The sequence below is a fragment of the Hyaloscypha bicolor genome, assembly GCF_002865645.1.
Source record: "Hyaloscypha bicolor E unplaced genomic scaffold K444scaffold_52, whole genome shotgun sequence".
Lineage (NCBI taxonomy): Eukaryota > Fungi > Ascomycota > Leotiomycetes > Helotiales > Hyaloscyphaceae > Hyaloscypha > Hyaloscypha bicolor.
In genome coordinates, this window is record NW_020194554.1 from 1,246,659 (window position 1) to 1,265,436 (window position 18,778).

The following is an 18,778-nucleotide window of genomic DNA, read 5'->3' on the forward strand; positions in this document are numbered from 1 at the left end:
TTTTGCTTCTCATCACGTATCATCCTTTATCTTCCTGGTTCTTCACAACTAACATACTACAGGCTCGCAACCAAAGTCTTAGCAGCTCACAGCCCCCCATCGCCTTCCTGCCAACAGTAACCAACGCACCCCTACCCGAAGACTGCAAGGCAGTCCCCATTGCATACAATCGCAAATAATCTAGCTACTCGCGCACACCATTCCCTGCAGATGTCCACCCACCCTGCCAACGATTGTTGTCTCCACTCAATGTCCAACCAAATGTACACCATTAGGTCGCACTGCCTGGACCTCGACCTTAGCACCTTGCGAGGCCATAGATTCAGAACCTCCAAAGTACTCTCATTCCCAACCGGGTACCATAGATCTCCCCCAGGCCACGATCACCTCGAAGGTTAAATGCGTTATAATTATGAAGACAAATGGCTCTAGCTATACTGTGACTCCCACACCCCCCAGTCCGGCGGTGACAGCGGGCGGTTATTGAGGATCTTTTCGAAGTATTGGATTTTTGGTTGTTCTGGCATCAAGATGGAATAGGGGTTTGGAAATGTCCCGCTTTCTGATTTTCCGAGTGCCAGTAAGGACTACACCGTTCTCAGACAAAATCACGTTAATGGCTCTAAGGACACTGATATATGAGAGTTTGATAAATTGAAAGGAGGAAGTGGTTTTGGCCATCAGTCATTGATTCATTCTGGGAGGCTCTATTCTGCTTCTTCTTCTTCGTCACCACTAACTTCCTCCCCAGCTTCAATTGCCTTCTGTCTCCTCTTTGCTGCCCGATCTCTCTTTTTGTCCAGCAATTTCATTAACCCCTTTGCTACATTGAACACCCCGCCAGTACCTGCTCCACAAGCGGCACAACTTGGATCTTTCCTATACCTCTTCAGCGCACAACTCTCGCAAAAGTAGTGCCCACATTTCGTCACAATCGGATCCTTATATTTCTCCTTGCAAATAATGCACGCAAAAGGAATTCCTTCCAAAATAGCATCATCATCCCCCGAATCCTCTTCCTCCGCATTACGATTCGCACTCGCGATCTTCGTACCACCCGTGACTTTCTTGCCCTTCGTTACATTCTCCCATTCTTTATCCAGCTGCCATCCTTGTTTGTAATCCTCTCTCGCATGTAAGAACTTGCAACTGTCGCCAAAGCCGCAGAAACCGGTCTGTTTGTAGCTACAACGAATTAGCAAGATATTTCTTTGGGAGGTAGAGAGCCGGGGGCGAGCCGGGAGCATGAGATATGCCCCCGACCAGTGAAATAGGGGCTCGGGGCATAGGACAAAGAAATAGGTTGCTTACTCTTTGCAGACGTCGGGCGCAAAATCCGTTACCGTGATGGTGCGGATGTTGGTGGGAGCCTTCACGGGACCGACAACCTTGGTTGGAGCGTTCGGATTCTTTTGAATGAAGGAGGTGGCGTTCGCGAGGCCTTTGTATGTCCCTTCTGCAGCTTCTGGCTTGGCTCTCGTTGTGCCAAGGAGAGACTTGCTTGACAGGGCGTCGGTAGCATTCTCATCGTACCAATTACTTTGCTTGGTGGCGTCGTTGGAGCTCTTGATCGTTGTACTGCGGTCAGCAGAATATATTGTGGAGGTGAGGTCGGACGTAGAGGCGGCGTTGTTCTTTGATGACGCGGTTACAGCGCCTATGTTCTTCTTTCTTCGTTTGATCTTGTGTCCGGATTCATCTTCAGAGGAGGAGTAATCGGCGGAATCGCTGTCTGAGGCTGGAGGTGGGGTGGCGGCGCGTTTTCGAAAGCTGGATTTGCCTTTAGCAGAGCGTTTCTTGAAGATGGCTATTGGCTCAGTGGCCTGGGGAGTTTCCATAGACTCCATGGTGGTGAGGATGTTCGGTGAGAGGAGAGAGAGGGTGGGCGTCGGAAAAGTTAAAGAACAAGGCTGAGAACCTGGTTGCGTTCGAAGTCCTCGGCTGGTAAAGTACATTTGAGGATGAAGTAAGCAATTTCTGACTAAACACCAGGAGCTGTTCCGTTGGTTCTGGAAGGTGCGCCCCGACTGGGATAGACCATGGAGTCTGACTTTCGTGCAGGAAAGGTCAAATGTTTTGTCAAATTGCGGCCGTCAATGCAAGCCCCATCTTGTGAGAGGCTGATCCCATCCTGCGTTGTTGTTCTGGGCGGCGCACATCCAATCAAACGGCGGGAATCTAGGCGGTCTGAAATAAACACGATCGGGCTCGCCCAGTCACAAATCTGCGTTCGAGTTCAAGCGAGAAGCACGCGAAGCCGCACTTTATCATGCTTCGACCACGCCGGGTGTGCTTCTCACTTTCCGTTCCTCAGTCATCTCGTTGTTTGTCATTGCTCTCTGTTTCCCAGCACAATCATCGTATTATTGAGGGGGCTCACACGGCACCATCTCAACAACGGTGTTCCCAATCGTGTCAACGGTAACGGCCTGTCTCATCGCCAAAAGAAATCGGAACGGCCCACCAGGAACGCGCCCCTTAGTCAACAGAAACTAGCTACTTCGGCACAACAATCAACACACCTGTAACACCAGCATTCTTTGTACCACGGGGAACAGGTAAAAGGTGTTCGACCCGACTCTGAACATTTGTGAATCACGAATACTTTACGCGATTGTCGTCCACGAAGCTACCCTCAGACATTGGCAGGTGGTGCAAGAGAGGAGAGCGGGGAGACCTGGAGAGGGCATCATCATTGAAGGGCACAACACGACCCCACCCAGCATTTAACGGCGGCTGCTCCTGTGAAGGGCAACCCCAGACCCTCGAATCCAAAGATGGCGACTTCACTGGCAGCAGATCAGCCATCTGTACCACCTCAATCGGATATGACGGCTTCTCATATGGTAGAGAACGATCCCTTCCTGTCGGCATCAACGGGCTCAAATCACCATCGATTCTCCCATTTCGATAACCAGTTGTTCGCACTTGGTCCAACAACCTCCCCAGACCAAGCCAAGCGTGCACTGGAGGCTCATCTCGCCGAGACTGAGCGTCGAATAGAAGAGGCTTCAAAGCTTGGAACCACTCTTGTACAGCAACGGAAGGATCTCGCAGAGCGGTTAAAGGAGGTCGAGAAACAACAAAGTGAAGGAGATATCACCCCTGAACTGCGTCAAAAGCTCGTGGAGATCGAGAAGGAGTACAATGAGGTTGGACGGGAGAGCGCAAGGGCATTTCTGCCGAAGGTCAGGGTCTCCAGCAACGAGATGGCAGGATCCCCCTTCGCGGGTGATTCGAATGTAATGCTCATTCCCAATACAAGTTGATCTACGCTAACCTCTGACAGCGCTCAAGAAGTCCATCGAAATTTGAGAGCCAGGCCACGAATTCTCCTTCTAAACTCATCGTCCCCAATCGAAAGCAACGAAACCAGCCCTCCAATAGGGTTCATGATATCGAATTTGCAACTGAGATCAGCACTTCTTTGTTATCGCAGGTACGACATCTTCAAGCCCTACTAGCAGAGAAGGAAGAAACTTTGAAGACAATCACCTACGAGAAATCAAGACTAGAGATTGAGGCGGAAGGGTTTAATCAACGGTTAAGAAGTCTCGACGAGAGTGAGCACAGGTACAAGGACGAAAACTGGAATCTTGAGACACAGATCCATGAATTTCTAGCAGCTGCAAAGGAGGCAGCCGATAGGGAGAAGAAACTGACGCAGAACCTCAACATCGTGCAGGCGGAGAAGAGTGCTGCACAAAAGGAGCTCGACGATATCAAGTTGAACCACGCGAAGCTCACAGAAGATCACGCCACTGCCCTTAAACATTACGATGTTGAGCTGGGTAGCGTCAAGCGGAGCATGACGATGGCAGAAAATGAGCGGGGTGCTTTACAACGGAAAATCGAAGATCTCACCGGCCAGAATCAAGAACTTGCCAAAGCAGTAGCACACCAACGAGGCCGTTTAGAGGATCGAGAACATGCACGAGGGTTGAGTGATGAGGACTTCGAAACTGCACCTGACAATGTCACCCCCGAGCATTCTCCGCCACCTTCTCCAGTGAAGGGGACACCACGACACAGCATGCTTGAATCAGAGACGCTCAAGAGTTCCTTGCACCATGCGCATCGAATGATCCAGAATCTGAAGACCAACATTCATCGAGAGAAAACCGAGAAGCTGGAGTTGAAGCGTATGCTCCAGGATGCTAGAGATGAGTTGGATGCGCGCCGAAGCGATATAGGCTCTAACGGGAAGAGAAATCGCAAGGTTGACTCGAAGGAATTCAAGAAGCCCCTCAGACCCGGACAACTCGGTGGGCTCAGGAATAGTCGAAGTGAAGTTTTCCTAGAAGATCCCAACTGGGAAGAAGATACTGGCGAGAGAAGCCCGAGCCACCCGACAGCTATTACTGCTGGCGCTGTTGCTGGAGGTGTAGCCGGTGCGGCTCTGACCGATTCTAGTGACCATTTCGAAACTGCAAACGAGAACGACACCAGTGATGCCTTCGAGACTGCAAACGAGCGAGGCACTGAGACCGAGGATTTCCAGACCGGTCACGAAGAAATGAGCGGCAGTGATGAGCTAACAGAGACCGAGGGAGGAAAACCCACGCCTCGTCATAAGCCCACACCCCTATCCCTCTCCAAGCCAGGAAATAGGGAGTCTTTCCAAAGCACCGCTTCCACCTCCGGAGACGAGTACAGCTACGAGGACGTAAAGACGCCCACTGCCTCCGCGCAGCCCCAACGCTTGCGACTCAGGGTGAGTCGTGGGGGCAACCGAAGATCGCGCGTTGCCAGCGAAGAACCTCAGTTCCAGAGCAGTCCAGCCAGCTTTGCAAATAGCAGCAGAAACGCCACTCCTCAAGCAGGACAAAGCTTGTTTGCCGAGCTTGGTGATATGGGCGGCAGCGATGATGAGTCCATGCAGGGTACTCCGAGTCGCAGTGCCTTCGGTTCACCTGCTTCGTCGAGACCTGGCACAGCAAAGAACACTCCTGCAATTCTCAGTCCCGTTTCGCCGCCGCCAGTCCCAAAAATTCCAATGGTGGATTCTGGAATGATGACCGAACCGTGGGGACCTGAACCACCTACACCTAAGACGGCAGTTCCTTATCTCGCTGGAACTGGTCTTGCAGGCGCTGCCGCAGCCGAAGCTGCGCACTTGATGAGCGATAAATATTCTTCAACTGCAACTCAAGTAAAGGCAGAAACTTCTGATGCTGGGAGTCAATGGCACGATGAGCAAGTGAATAAATCACTAAAAGTTGATTCGGACCAGAGTTCCCGACCAATTTCTACATCCACTTATAGCGACATGAGCTCTCAGTACGATGCAGTTGTCTTGGACGAAAGACTCGCCAAATTCCCGTCACCTCCATCATCTCGTGCACACACTCCGATGACCAGCCTGGCCAGGATGGAGGCACTGTCAGCACCGTTGACAATTTCCACAATCGTTTCCGAGCATGTTGAGCCGACCGAAGCACCCGAGTCCCCAATCCTTCCAGAATTACAGAGAAAATCAGTTCCAGGTGCGCCAAGCCTTGCAACGATCGTTGCACCTCTTGCGTTCTCTTCAATCCAGTCAGTCGACACGGAACCCATCGAGCCTCGCAGCCCTCGGCGAGATGGGGTTATGATCCCACGAGACGATTCGGAAGATGAGAAGGCTGTTAGGGACGCACCAGAGACTCCGAAACCAACCTTTCTTGGATCAGTCTTCGCCTGGAATAAGAACAAGACCCCGACAACGCCCTTCATTGCTGAGGACGAGACTCGGCAATCGCCCAGCGACTCCCCAATGGTTGAAACACCCGAATCTCAACGGCCACTCAAAGAGCTCTCCAGTAATCCTCACGAGCGTGCTATCAAGAAGCAACGCGTGGAGACAAGGGATGAAAGCTCACAGACCGCTCTGACTGCCGAGCAAATTGACAACATGTTGAAAAACAAGAGAAAGGATATCATAGTAGCCGAAGATGGGCAGAGGTCACCCCGCGGCACCACTATTCCAATGGTTATCAAGACCCGCAGGTCTCAGGAAAGTATCGGAAGTGTCGGCCGTGCCAGGGCCAAGATGGCAGACCCCGATTTTGTTCATGATACTGTTCCGCTAAAGAGACCTGGTAGCGCCGGTAGTGCCCGTAACAACTCGATCTCCAGCATTCACCCTCCATTGCCTACTGATCACAAGGAGGTGATTGCTGCGGCCGCGCAACGTTCTGGCTCCTCCAGTGGTGGTCCTGGCAGTATGGGCCCTCCATTAATGACAGCATCTGCTTATAGAGCAGCCAACCCATCCTTTAGACCCAGGACGCCAAGTTCTCAAGCTCCCCAGAGTCCTTCCTCTTTGAGAGGAACTCCTACACCAAGAGCTGTACAGTCTTCTTCGACGACGGAAGTGAAATCACCACCCACTCTGAAGAGCAGATCGAGGGCTTCATCTCTCTCTTCATTTGCCTCGGAAGTGGATACTCGGTTCAATCTGAGACCTGGAATGATGCCACATGGTTTATCTTCTAACACCGATCCACGCATGATCAATGCTATCACACAGACGATGATTGGGGAGTATCTCTGGAAGTACACGAGAAAGGCTGGCCGTGGAACGATGTCGGAAAATCGACACCGCCGCTACTTCTGGGTTCACCCATATACTAGGACTCTTTACTGGAGTGACCGGGATCCATCATCGGCAGGTCGGGCTGAGTTGAAGGCAAAGAGCGTCCCGATTGAAGCTGTCAGAGTGGTCACCGATGACAACCCAATGCCCCCCGGTTTACATCGCAAGAGTTTGGTTATCATGACTCCTGGCCGGTCAGTCAAATTCACTGCAACTACCGGACAACGCCACGAGACGTGGTTCAATGCTCTTTCGTACCTACTGCTGCGGACTGGAGAGGATGCTGTCGGTGATACAAATGATGTTGCTAATGGTGCCTTGACCTCCGAAGATGTTGCAGAATTCAACCCTGGATTTGGGGACAACACCACGCGTCAAGGTCCCAGTTCCCTATCCTCATACAACAGCCGTACGACGCGTAACGAATCTCGAGAACGCAAGTCTTCTCGACTCTCAGCCCAGCCTCAGCTTACATCTACATCTTCTCGTCCTTCAGTTGGAACCTTTTCGAGATTCAGCAGTTATTGGAAACCCGGGAAAGAAGAGCAGGTGGGAAGTTTCTCCAGTAGAAAGAGCAGACACAGTGTTAACGGCACTGGGAGCATCTATGAGGCTAGCGAGGTCCACGATAGTGCGGAGGATCTTAGGGAATTGATTGAGAAGCAAGACAGGGAGTCTGACAAGTTAGAGAATGTTAGAGCCTGTTGTGACGGTAAGTCAATCGGGTAGCTTTCTTAATTCTGGACTCTGCTAAGGATCTCAGGCAAACACGATGTCGGCCATCTCCACAACTCCACCAAAGGGCGCCACTCCACGGTTGGAATAGCATCCGGATCTCAACGACCAGCGCCACCACGAAACAAGAGTAGGAACAGTTTAATGCGACGTACGGACTAAATATAGTCACCTACCTTCCCGATCATGGGACTCTCTTTACGAATGTTATGTCTTTCATTTGCTTCTCAAAACCAAAACCGCGATCTATAGAGAGCGAGTGTCACGGCCTTGATCATGCATGACCCGAACAATCACAATATCCATCTCGTTTTCTGTTTCCTTTTTGAGTAATGAATGAGTAGTGTCGAGGAGATAATGCATCGTACCATGACACCAGGTCACAGGAGGGGTGACTTTTCATTCTTGTATGATTCCGTATCTGGGTAAGGGATGGCCTTGATGATGAATACACGGGGCAGGGTTGTGTGGTCTTTAGTCCATAGTTGATGCAGGTAGGTATAAAGATATTCGAGATCTCGGAATCATTGCCTCTTGTGTGCTATAAATATGTGATTCAGTTCCCAATCCTCAAATACTATCGCCTGCCCAAATCCTTATTTCTTGTTGTCTTACCCTCCCCACCAGGTTGCACCGAACTTGTCTCAGTGATTCACCAACCCTCATCCAATCATCTCCCGCCTTGGAAATAAATCCCTCACTCAGGCTGCCCATATACTCCCTCGCCCCACTTCTTCATCGGGCAATCTTACTTTCTTCCTCCTTCAATACAATATCTCATCTTGGCTCGAGCTCGAAAGCTAGAAATGTGCACACAGACAACATACACCTACACCTCTTCTGACTGCGATTGCGAATACGTCCTCTTCGTAACCAACCTATTTCTTTGTCCCATGCCCGGAGATCCCTATTGCACTGGTCGGGAGCATGTTTCATGCTCCCGGCTCGCTCCCAGCTCTCTATCTCCCAAAGAAATATCTTGCTAATTCGTCGTAGGTCTGCTGCTCCAGGGCTAAATTTAGAGAGGGGAAGCTACCGAGTTGTAGAGGGGGCCCTGTGGTAAAGAGGTCTGAGATGATTGAGGGTGGGTGTTGGGGAAGCGATTGTTGGATGGAGGGGAGGAGGTGTGCTAAGGAGTAAGTAAAAAGGTGATGAGGTGAAGTGGTGGGTGAGTTGAATGCTGATGAGATGTATAGGATGAAGGTGAACGTTCAGGTTTAAGTTGGGGGTAAGGAGATTAAAACAGACTTGGGCTTGTGCTCGGAGTTCGCAAGTTGGCTTTTGGGATTCTGCATCGTTGGTTTGGATACCGTCTTAAAGTTCTCTTGGAGTAGGAGCCTGGAGTTTTGCTGATGGTTGAAGGGTGCGCTTTTTGCATGGAGTTTGGAACAATGAGTAAATTGACGTGAGGTTCTCGGGTGCTTTGCTCGAGATAAATTGCCGGGAATCTTAAGGAGAGTCATGGTTTAGATTGACAGTGCTTGTTATTACTCCAGATACTTTTGATAATCGCTATATTGGAAAGGATTGATCAAATTAAATTAAAAGCAGCCAATAGCGAAAAAGAAAGCTACTGTCAGAGTGATGAAATAGAAACGAGCATTGAAAGGAGAAAAGAAGGAAGAGCTCAAACAGAGCACGCGCGAATAGGCCCTCGAGAGTGCACTCAGTTAGTTACACATGCGCCAAGTCACTAATTTTGGAGCTAGCGCCCCCTTTTTTGCTTCGCCTCTGAAGATTCAGTATTGAATTAATTTGAACCCCAGCACTAGGCATATCAGTATCTGGGACTACCAGAATACTTCAGAACTTTGGCTCACGCAAAAATGTAGAAACTCATAAGATTGTAGAGACTCGACTTTTTGGAAATGCAGCAACACAATCTATTTGTATTCTACTGAAACGCCCCAAGCACAAGCAAGCAGAAATCCCCTCACAGTCACGCGAGGCCCTTCACATCGCTGTCCTTAATCTTTCCGGCACTCACCAACCGCTTAACCTCAGATGACCAAACCCCTTTGATCTCATCCGCGATCTTGAGGCCATTCAACTTTCCGGCCAACGCCGCAGTCTCATCAGCATCAATTTTGCCCTGCACCAGCTCAACGTCGTTCAACACAGCATCGATGACCGAGGCTGGTGCAACTCCGCTAACGAAGTAGTTGGCATCCTTGACACTGCCTTTCAGAACACGTCTGTTCTTCTTGACTGCCGCCTTCGCTGCTTCCTTAGCCTTCTTTCCTTGTTCGCGTTCCGCCTTAGCCTTCTCCTCTGCTTCCTTTGCGGCTTTTGCCTCCGCTTCCTTCGCAGCCTTGGCATCGTCAAGGGCCTTCTTCTCAGCAGCTTCCTTGTCCAACCGCTTCTTATTCTTTGAAGCATTGGCTTCTTGACGGAATCTCTTGATACGCTCATCACCAGCCATGGCATCATCAACCAGTCTTCTCAGGCGAGCAGAATCCTCGGTCTTCTTCTTCTTGCGGGCATTGTTGTTCTTTCGCTCCATGTGGCGCTTCTGATCACGGTTCTCGTTGTCATCAGGGACATCCTCATCCTGGTACTCGAAAGAGCGCCACGAATCAAAGTTATAGAAGAAGTTGTAGAATGTGTCGACATCCTCCTTGTTGCTTTTCTCATCTCCAAATTTGGGTACAGGCTGGACGCGGGAGAACCGGCCCTCGGATTTGAAAACGTTGCTCCACAACTTGTAATATTTACCCTCTTTAAGTTGCTTCTTAGTAGGAGGTTCAAGATCAGCATGTTCATCGACAGAATCAAATTGACGGCGCTTAACGGGATCGAGAAGGATTTCAGTAGCCTTCTGAATGCACTTGAAGAAGCTATCATCCTCGGTACTTCCAGCTGCAGCCTTCTTATCAGGGTGATGGCGGAGGACCTTCTTGCGGTGAGCACGCTTGATTTGTTCTTCGGTGGCTTTGTAGCGGTACTTTGATAGACCGAGGACGGCGTAGTGGTCTTGGCTCTGAACTGGGATTAGTAAACGCTATCTTCAGACAGATTCGACATCGCACCTTCCAGTCCTTAGCATCACGAGAGAGCATCATAGGATCCTCCGGCTCGCTGATCTCCCCAGAATCATCATCTTCAACTTTCTTGACATTTTCTTGAGCTTGAATACGGTCATCTTCAGAAAAGGTGCGCTTGTGACGGGCACGTCGAGCATGGGCGAGAAAGTGAGGTCCGACTGGCTCGATGCTGCGTTGTGTGGCAGCTGAGAGCTTGCCGATTGCTTTGAAATCTTTCTCACCAGACCAGGTCTCCGGGAGAACAGGCAATGGCAGGTTGACTTGAGTATGCGTGGCCATGTTTGACTATTCCCAAGAAATCGGAGTCAGTATGCTCTTTTGGGTATTCTCGGAGGCAAAGTGTTCCGGGAGCTGTTGCACATTGCTAAAAACTCAGAGATAAGTTGGAACTTGCCTATGACGATGATGGCAGATTGTTATAAATCTGCTGTTTTGTCCTGCTTTTCACTAGTAGGAAGAACGGGAGCCTCGGTCTGATCGTACTGATCGGTGGCTGGTGAGTTACGAAGTTGTGGAGTTGGAAACACTTCTGACTTTTGGCGTTCTGCAGAGGCTCGTTCGGCTGCTACTATTGCAAGATGCCTGTGGAAGACTGCAGGAACAGTGGTCTCTGGGGCAAGATATCCTCGGCTTTTCCTTTTCTATCGAGAAATCTTTTTCTTATAGCTTGGCCTTCGGGAGAGTCGATAGAAGGACTGTCTGCTGGCGAGAGGTGAGAAGGCTTAAATGGGCAGTCCTTTCCTTTCTCAACAACCAATGCGAAGAGAGCTTTTGTACCGCCGGCGAGGTGAAGTTCTGCGAGTCGAGGATTGAGAGACTCGTCTCGTTTGACAGTTGACAGTCGATTCCAGAGTATGCTGACTGCGATCAACACCTTGTCCAAGACGCAGTTGAGAGCTACTAGATCTGAGGGACGAGGTGGTAATCCTTTGCGTTTGTACTCGAGGACTCTGTGCCCTTCCTGTGCCAAAGCGCGAATAGTAGCGTGGGGCAATGGCAATGGCCTTCGCGGAGGAAGCGATAGAATAAGTTCGATGTGGAATCTTATTGTCTCCTCAATCCTTGTGTCTGCCTCTGCTTGTGATGTAGGGATTGAGACGTGGAGTTGATTTTGATCTTGTTCTGAAGTGCAAAAAAAAGTTAGCGTCGCTTCTTCCTTATCTCAGGTCACGTGAAGTTGATAAGGTTAACGGATCGGAATTTTGGGGGCAAACGACCGCATAAAAGCATTCGAAGCATATCTTGGTCTTTTGAATCGAGAGCTACCTATCGAGCGAAACTGAAAGCTCACTCGCCTGCATCGCCTCCCGCATTCGTTCCGTCTACGGCGTCCTTCTCTAATTTTCTCGTGGTTTTAGCTATTGAGAGAAGGATTTCAGCCGCTGTCGCCCTTTCAAACTGGTCAATCCGTTCTCTCCGTTCCCTATTCGAAGCAATCGCTGCCTCGATCGCCGCTGCTTCCTCGTGCTCACGGCCCTTCTCGCCTGCCTGCCTCTGCCTCTTATTGAGCTTCTTACGGGCAGCCTTGGATAGCGTCTTTGGGGGATCTGGAGTTGTGACCTTGGGCGTGGTGTCTACTTGAAAATCGATACTAGGTATGTCCGATGTTTCCTGAGGAGGTGCAACTTTTTTTACTTGTTCCGTTGTGCAAATTTTCGGTCTTGAGAATTCCTTCTGCCTTTTCTTTGGAGTTACCAAGTCCTCTCCAGTCGCTGGCTTGGTCGGAGATATAGTTGCTTTGACCGAATATGATTGTACCGGCCAGCTTTGAGCCTTTCGAGTCGCTGTCTTAGTGGAAGACCTAGTTGCTTCCGCCAAACTTGATTGTACATGCGAGCTTTGGATAGTCGGGGTTGAAATCTGAACTACAGTCCTTGGTAGGCCAGAAGTTGGGGTTGCTCTCGCCGTTACTTGTCGGTTCCAGCTTTGAATTTTCGGAATTGCAACCCTAACTACAGGTCGTGGCGTACCAGAAGACTTGGTTGCTCCAGCCGTATTCAACACCGCCCCAGGCTTTTGTACTTTTGTGTCCCCAGTTGTATTTCCTGGATCGATCGTGTCCTTTGTTCGTTGGGTGGAGAGTACTTGAGGGCGCTGCGTGTCGGCCCCCGAACTTACGTCTTCTCCTACTCGGTTGTTCACATTTACCGTTTCGCTATGACCTCCAACATGATAGTATGCTGTGAAATAGTCGACTTCATTACTGCGAGTCCCCATTTCGCAGCGATCCCTGTTGACCCGTTGTTCTTGTTGGCTAAATGGAAGTGAAAGACCCGCGCTCTCAGGAGCAATAGGATGAGGGAAATACTGGTCTGTTGTACATTCCTGGGTGTCCTTGCGCGAATGATCCTGTGGATGGTCATAGTGCCTTCTAGCAGGATATGCGGAAATGGGGTTGTCACCTCCACCACCGGTTCTGCTGGTGATCCTGGTCGTTGCTTGTTCAATACGCCTTTTGTCGTTGTCAGTTTCGAAAGTGGCTTTGGGACAGTGTACCAACCTCTGCTGTTGCAAATACGCCAAATCCATGCCATTGAGCGAGAGATATTCCAAGTGTTTTGCAGTTTCAAGGTCGAGATTGGCTTCTGTCGAATGTTGTCCCAACCTTTTCTCTTCCCAATAGGCAAGGTTCATGTGTTTGAGCCTGCCACAGTCCAAGGACTTTAGGATTTCTTGGGCGGTAGTGGCTTTTCTGGAATCTGCCAGCCCTGACTGCTGTACATGTACGAAATCCATACCTTCGAGCGAGAGATCTACCAAGGCTTTTGCAGGTACATGGTTGTCAGTGGTCTCCGTCGAAAGTGCCAAAATCTGCTCCTGTAATTGCACGTGGTCCATGCCTTCGAGCGAGAGGCTTTCTCCGACCTTTGTACTCTCACGGTCGCCGGTGGCTTCGGTAGGATGTACCAATCTCTGCTTCACTATATCCTCGAGATTCTCAACCATCAGCCTAGTATTGTCCAAAGCCTTTGCAATTTTTTCAATGTCGACTGAGTTTGCTTCAGGCATTCTGATCGATCTGGTATCAGGAGCTGTCAGTTCACATGTTCCTTTTCAAATTGAAGTTCTTACGTGTTTGCGTTCACCTGTCAAATGTTTATCGTTTTTTGTTGGCAAGTGTGCTGGCTGAGCCATTTCAGAGATATATGTTAACGTATCACCATGCAGACGAAGAAGGACCAAGAGATAGACGTAAACAGAAATGGCACTAGCAGCATACCGGCACCTTCTGCGTTCAACGCGGATAGCCTTTCAAGGTTCGCTCCTTCCTTACACCTCCCTCCCCACACTCACATGACCATATATTAACATTGCTTGGTGGAGGCGATGCGCAGGTCTTACACGCTGCACGGTTCCAAGCACGAGACGCCTTCCGAAAGAATGCAGCGATGCAACAAGGTGATCCGGCTTTGCGACCTGCCATCGCCCATGCGGAGGAGGTGGCGAAGATTTTGAGGGAGAATGTCGTGCAAGGGAAGAGGGTGGATAGGGAGGGTGAGGAGAGATATAGTGAGTTATTCTTGTGCTTTCATCTCATGTGAGATGTGAGAATTGGGGGGCTAATGAGGATAGAATTGAGGATTCATGAGCATACAGAACGGGGAGATAATGACACCGTGAAGATGCCGAACGGGCAAAAGGTCGTGATTGATGGCAAGAAATGCTCGGATCGGTAGTACAAGATGGATCTCGAGGGAAAAGAAAAACCCTCGCTGTATCATATGGGCTTTAGATGTTGGGAGAGAGTTACTTGTACGATTACGCTCTAGATTGCGTGTGTAATATGATCTACCCCTTCAAATCCTCGAATTCTCGCCGTTCAACCTTGAAGTGATTTCAGCCATGAGAAATTAAAGTGCTATTGAGCAGTGTAAGAATAGTTAACAAGACAGGCTGCGGGTGGCACACTGCCAACTAAAAAAAATAGGCCAGGTCGTATATAATTAAAGCATTTTTCCGATGTCAACAAGCGACACATCTTGCAAGTAAGAGCCTTTAAAAGCGAGAACTAACTTGACACGCGGGCACGGATCCACTGTTATGGTAGATTCCGGGGAGTAGAACGTGGAACTTGTTGGTAGTGATTAAGGCTTTGGTATATAACACTTTTGCTATTTTGAACCTTTTGATTTTACTTTGCCATAAGGCAAGGAGAATAAAGTGGGAGGTTGCTTTGTCAAAGTTACATTATGCTTATCGAGTAACAAGAATTCAATACAGTAGCTCGAAGAAGCACAGTGCACATGCTTTTACAGCAGAGTGATAATGAAAGCCCAGGGTAATCATTCAATTCATAATATACCTACGAACAAGTCATCGCCATGCCCAGACCGATTTCATCGTCGCCCAACGCCTTCCAATGCAAATGACCAATATCCATCAATTCCCAGCCAAGCTTGCATATTGAACATCATCTTGACCCGGTGGTGGGGCCACAGCAGCCATGCTAGCCAGATCGTCCTTCGGCGGAGGGTCAATAGCTCTTCGAGCGCCTCCAACCCCTCCTTGCGAACTCGAATCCGAAAAGGCAGACCGTCCTTCCCTCCCAGTAGCTATTCTCTCATCTTTGTCCATATTCCCAATGGGCCTCGGCCTCCCCCACTGAACTCTCAACGGACACCCAGCAATAACAGCTCTCCCCTTTAATGCTTCTGCAGCAGCCTCCGCCCCCTCTCTCGTAGCGTAGTTGATGAACGCACAATGTGACATATGCGAGCAGACTAGAGACCGGATCTTCCCATAAGGGGAAAAGAAGTCACGGATCTTGAATTCAGGCAAATCATCCTCCACGCCGGTAACAAATAATGAAGTGATGGATTGGTCTGCCGGCGGTAAGATATCTTGCGGTCCAGGAGGTAATTGTGCCGCACTCGGGAAAGCCCTTCCTCCTCTTGGCCCGCCCCTTCCACCCCGTAGAGTCGTTCCTCTCGAACTTGGCGCGCCTCTGTTATCTCTTGTTCGTATCGGACCGGGGCCGTTATTCGCCAACGCCATTGCACTCCCCGAGCTGTCTCCTTCAGCACCTTCTCCCTCGGCTGGTCCAATCCGTCTCTGCTTCTTGAAATACGGTTCACTGTTCGCTAGTCGTCGTAGGAGCTCTCTAGCTTTCTCGTCCGTCTTCTCATATGCCTCAACCCCTCCCCTCCCATCTTCAATCTCTTTCTCGTGCTCCTGTGCGTAATACTCTCGATTAACGGCGCTCTGAGGGCCAGGTGCTACCATTTTGAGCGCTGCATCGCGGACTACGATGGGGAGACCGAAGGACAAATCGAGCATACAACATTGGCAGCAGTTCTTGAGACGGGCGCACGTGAGACAGATGTTGGTACGTTTGCTTCGTGCTGTGCGGTCCGCTTTCCACTTGAATACCGTAAATGGTCGTGTGCAAATTTTGCATTCTGCAGATCAGTCAGCCAATGCTCACGTTAGGAAACGAAGCTGTCTTCTGGGTCTAAAGACTCTGTTTGAACAAAGGCGATCGCGAGGTACACACCTTCTCCGTAGTCTTGTTTGATCATCTGGACATATGGATTGTCTGGGAGACAGTTCTCGCAGACTGAAGGGAAGTCGGTGGTCTCCCAACCAGAGCGGTTGAGATCTTGCTTGATTTGAGGAGGCATCTTGGGCTATTTGAGCAGATATCGCCAACTGCGCGAAACTTCTTTGGGAGCCGCGACTGGGTGGTGTCTTGTGGATCGAGGATGAGGAGGGGTTGTGTTGTGGATGAACTCGTGAGGCTGTGAGGCGATAAATCGACGAAATTTCCAATCCACAGGTAGTCAAAGCCTTGCCTGCACGTGATTCATGATCAGTGATTGTTGATTAGCTGTTCGTATTCGTGTTGGATCCGCCAATAGGTTTCGAGGTCTCCACTAAAAAAGTGACCCCTGAGTCGAGCGAGATTGTGCCTGCATCTCCAAACATACGGAAGTCCAAGAAGTCTACATAAATACCACCAGTTCCCCGGCCGCATCTACTCACCTACAACTCACTCAATTCGATTCTCCTCTCTTCCAAATTTCTTCTCGAACCCTCTTCTCAACCAACAATGGCTCCCGCAATGCTCGAGACCGAAGATCATACTCGCGATGCTGCTTTCAACAAGGCAATGCACAAGGACTCTTCCAAGGCCCATGGAGGATTCAGTGCAATGTTGAAAAAGGACAAGGCTGCTCAAAAAGCTGCTGTTGATGAGTATTTCAAGCATTGGGACAACAAGGCTGCAAAGGATGAAAGCCCTGAGACCAGAGAGGTAGGTTTTCTGTCCGTTGAGGTCTGCCGCGTACTAATTCGCCTCCAGGCACGAAAAGCTGAATATGCTACCCTAACGAGACAGTAAGGAACAGACGTCAAAACGTTGTTACCATGCTAATAACGATTCACAGTTACTACAACCTCGGAACAGATCTCTACGAGTATGGCTGGGGTCAATCCTTCCACTTCTGCCGTTTCGCCTACGGTGAACCTTTCTACCAAGCCATTGCGCGTCACGAACACTACCTCGCCGCGAAGATTGGTATCAAAGATGGAGACAATGTTCTCGATGTTGGCTGTGGCGTTGGAGGGCCAGCCCGGGAAATCGCAAAGTTCACAGGCGCAAACATCACCGGCTTGAACAACAATGACTACCAGATTGAGCGAGCTACACGGTATGCCAAGAAGGAGGGTCTTGCAGACCAATTGAAATTCGTAAAGGGTGACTTCATGGTATGTCCTGCTCTTTTAGCTCCTGTTCGTCTTCTCTAACATTGCCCAGCAAATGTCTTTCCCTGCGAACAGCTTCGACGCTGTCTATGCCATTGAAGCGACCGTCCACGCTCCCTCCCTAGAAGGTGTATACAGCCAAATATTCCGTGTTCTCAAGCCAGGCGGTGTCTTTGGCGTGTACGAATGGCTCATGACCGACAACTACGACAACAACAACCCGCACCATCGCGAAATCCGTCTTGGTATCGAGCAAGGTAATGGAATCTCCAATATGGTGAAGATCTCGGAGGGAATTGCTGCCATCAAAGCCGCCGGCTTTGAACTGGAACTCCACGAGGATTTGGCCAAGAGACCTGACAGTACCCCTTGGTACTACCCTCTCGCTGGAGATTTCAAGATGATGGGATCGATTTGGGACTTCCCCACGATCGCGAGAATGACTTGGTGGGGAAGAGGCCTTGTGCATAGGTTCGTCTATGTTTTGGAGAAGGTCGGCGTTGCTCCTCAAGGAACGCAGAAGACTGCTGACAGCCTGGCACTTGGTGCGGATTGCTTGGTCGACGGTGGGAAAGAGGATCTCTTTACCCCGATGTATTTGATGGTTGCACGAAAGCCTAAAGCATGAGCGGAGTTTGCGGATCGGAGTCAGCAAGATGGTTTTCAAGATGAGATGCTGCATTGATTTCCTGGCCGCTGCGTTGTGTTATCTTCTTTGTACATTGCTTCGGCCCTCGCTGGGAGGTTTTTCTCTTGCTCAATGTTTATACACTTCCGAGCACATTGTGTCTGATAGAGTAGGCCAGAAACATAGATAATTAATATGATAATGAGAGAAGACATGACCAAAACTTGATCGGATCCCATCACATATGTTCCAAAATATACCCGAGCATCAAGTGCCGGCAACCATTCACTGCAATTTTTCCATTCTCCATTTTTAAGGCAAACCGAACATGGCGCCTCCATTTACCCAAAGCGGGCAATGCCCAAACCAAATAGAGCGTATAGCGAAGTTACCATCCATGTTTCAAATGTCTCAAAGGCTGGGAACGTCGCCTGTTGCACGTCGCAAGACCGTTTTCCTAAAGCGGCAATTGTGCTCCTCACTTTTTGGTATCCTATCACTCGCGTATTGGCCTGCACTCAGCCACGGAATTGATCTTTGCGATTCCGAGCTGATTGTCAGATCGCTGTCAAATCCAGGGCTTGCCTTTTCGGGAATGCGAGGAAGTAAGGAAATGGTCTGTCATTGATTTCTAACCCTCCGCGGATTTTAGTGAGGCGGCATGAACTCGCACGAACAATACCCAGTTTGAAATTCTTTCTTCGGCCTCGGAAGTGAATTGAAGTTGTATAGTAACACAGCCGGCCCTGTCTTTTCCGTACAAAATAATCTTGTGCCCAGTGCAAGTTCTTCAAGCTTTCGTCAAGCTCATGGAGCGATGCGGTTGGAAGCTCTTTCTTCCAAGCTCACTTCCTTATTAAGAATTACTTACAGCCAATGAATATAGCCAACCACTTTACGCCTTCCAAGTCGGAATGATTATTATCAGCTCCAACAGCTCGTCGCCCTTTCTAGAGAGATTAACGCCTGCGATTTTCTCGACGAAGGATTCTCTGTGTCTTGCCAACTTCACTCCAACCTCAACTCCATTGGCAACATGACTTTCTACTTTGGGAACCTCACTTATGCTATTACTCCACCGCCCTCCAG

The 18,778-nt window shown here is 49.7% G+C and overlaps 7 protein-coding genes across 7 annotated transcripts; 3 read left to right on the forward strand and 4 right to left on the reverse strand.

Moving 5' to 3' along the window:
• Positions 1 to 707: 707 nt before the first annotated feature.
• K444DRAFT_523288 (uncharacterized protein) lies at positions 708 to 1,838 on the reverse strand (the record flags this gene model as incomplete). Its single annotated transcript, XM_024874274.1, has 2 exons — positions 708 to 1,185; positions 1,312 to 1,838. The coding sequence occupies 2 exons, from the start codon at positions 1,836 to 1,838 to the stop codon at positions 708 to 710; spliced, it is 1,005 nt and encodes a 334-aa protein (XP_024740233.1).
• A 763-nt stretch (positions 1,839 to 2,601) lies between these two features.
• On the forward strand, positions 2,602 to 7,796 carry K444DRAFT_333122 (uncharacterized protein). The gene is made up of 3 exons (XM_024871972.1): positions 2,602 to 3,242; positions 3,290 to 7,289; positions 7,341 to 7,796. Exons 1-3 carry the CDS (start codon positions 2,778 to 2,780, stop codon positions 7,472 to 7,474), a joined length of 4,599 nt encoding a protein of 1,532 aa, XP_024740234.1. The 5' UTR covers positions 2,602 to 2,777; the 3' UTR covers positions 7,475 to 7,796.
• Positions 7,797 to 9,251: 1,455 nt separating this feature from the next.
• On the reverse strand, positions 9,252 to 10,635 carry K444DRAFT_522983 (DnaJ-domain-containing protein; the record flags this gene model as incomplete). Its single annotated transcript, XM_024874245.1, has 2 exons — positions 9,252 to 10,292; positions 10,342 to 10,635. 2 exons carry the CDS (start codon positions 10,633 to 10,635, stop codon positions 9,252 to 9,254), a joined length of 1,335 nt encoding a protein of 444 aa, XP_024740235.1.
• Positions 10,636 to 11,590: 955 nt separating this feature from the next.
• On the reverse strand, positions 11,591 to 13,572 carry K444DRAFT_610177 (uncharacterized protein). The gene has a single exon (XM_024879695.1). It carries the CDS (start codon positions 13,363 to 13,365, stop codon positions 11,644 to 11,646), a length of 1,722 nt encoding a protein of 573 aa, XP_024740236.1. The 5' UTR covers positions 13,366 to 13,572; the 3' UTR covers positions 11,591 to 11,643.
• Positions 13,523 to 14,124, forward strand: K444DRAFT_610179 (putative mitochondrial zinc maintenance protein 1, mitochondrial). The gene is made up of 3 exons (XM_024879696.1): positions 13,523 to 13,613; positions 13,681 to 13,866; positions 13,930 to 14,124. Exons 1-3 carry the CDS (start codon positions 13,559 to 13,561, stop codon positions 14,031 to 14,033), a joined length of 345 nt encoding a protein of 114 aa, XP_024740237.1. The 5' UTR covers positions 13,523 to 13,558; the 3' UTR covers positions 14,034 to 14,124.
• Positions 14,125 to 14,519: 395 nt separating this feature from the next.
• Positions 14,520 to 16,090, reverse strand: K444DRAFT_585062 (uncharacterized protein). Its single transcript, XM_024877898.1, has 2 exons — positions 15,851 to 16,090; positions 14,520 to 15,755 (listed from the first exon to the last, which is right to left on the reverse strand). Exons 1-2 carry the CDS (start codon positions 15,975 to 15,977, stop codon positions 14,737 to 14,739), a joined length of 1,146 nt encoding a protein of 381 aa, XP_024740238.1. The 5' UTR covers positions 15,978 to 16,090; the 3' UTR covers positions 14,520 to 14,736.
• A 192-nt stretch (positions 16,091 to 16,282) lies between these two features.
• On the forward strand, positions 16,283 to 17,916 carry K444DRAFT_610181 (uncharacterized protein). The gene is made up of 4 exons (XM_024879697.1): positions 16,283 to 16,609; positions 16,658 to 16,692; positions 16,743 to 17,064; positions 17,114 to 17,916. Exons 1-4 carry the CDS (start codon positions 16,406 to 16,408, stop codon positions 17,687 to 17,689), a joined length of 1,137 nt encoding a protein of 378 aa, XP_024740239.1. The 5' UTR covers positions 16,283 to 16,405; the 3' UTR covers positions 17,690 to 17,916.
• The last annotated feature ends 862 nt before the right edge of the window (positions 17,917 to 18,778 follow it).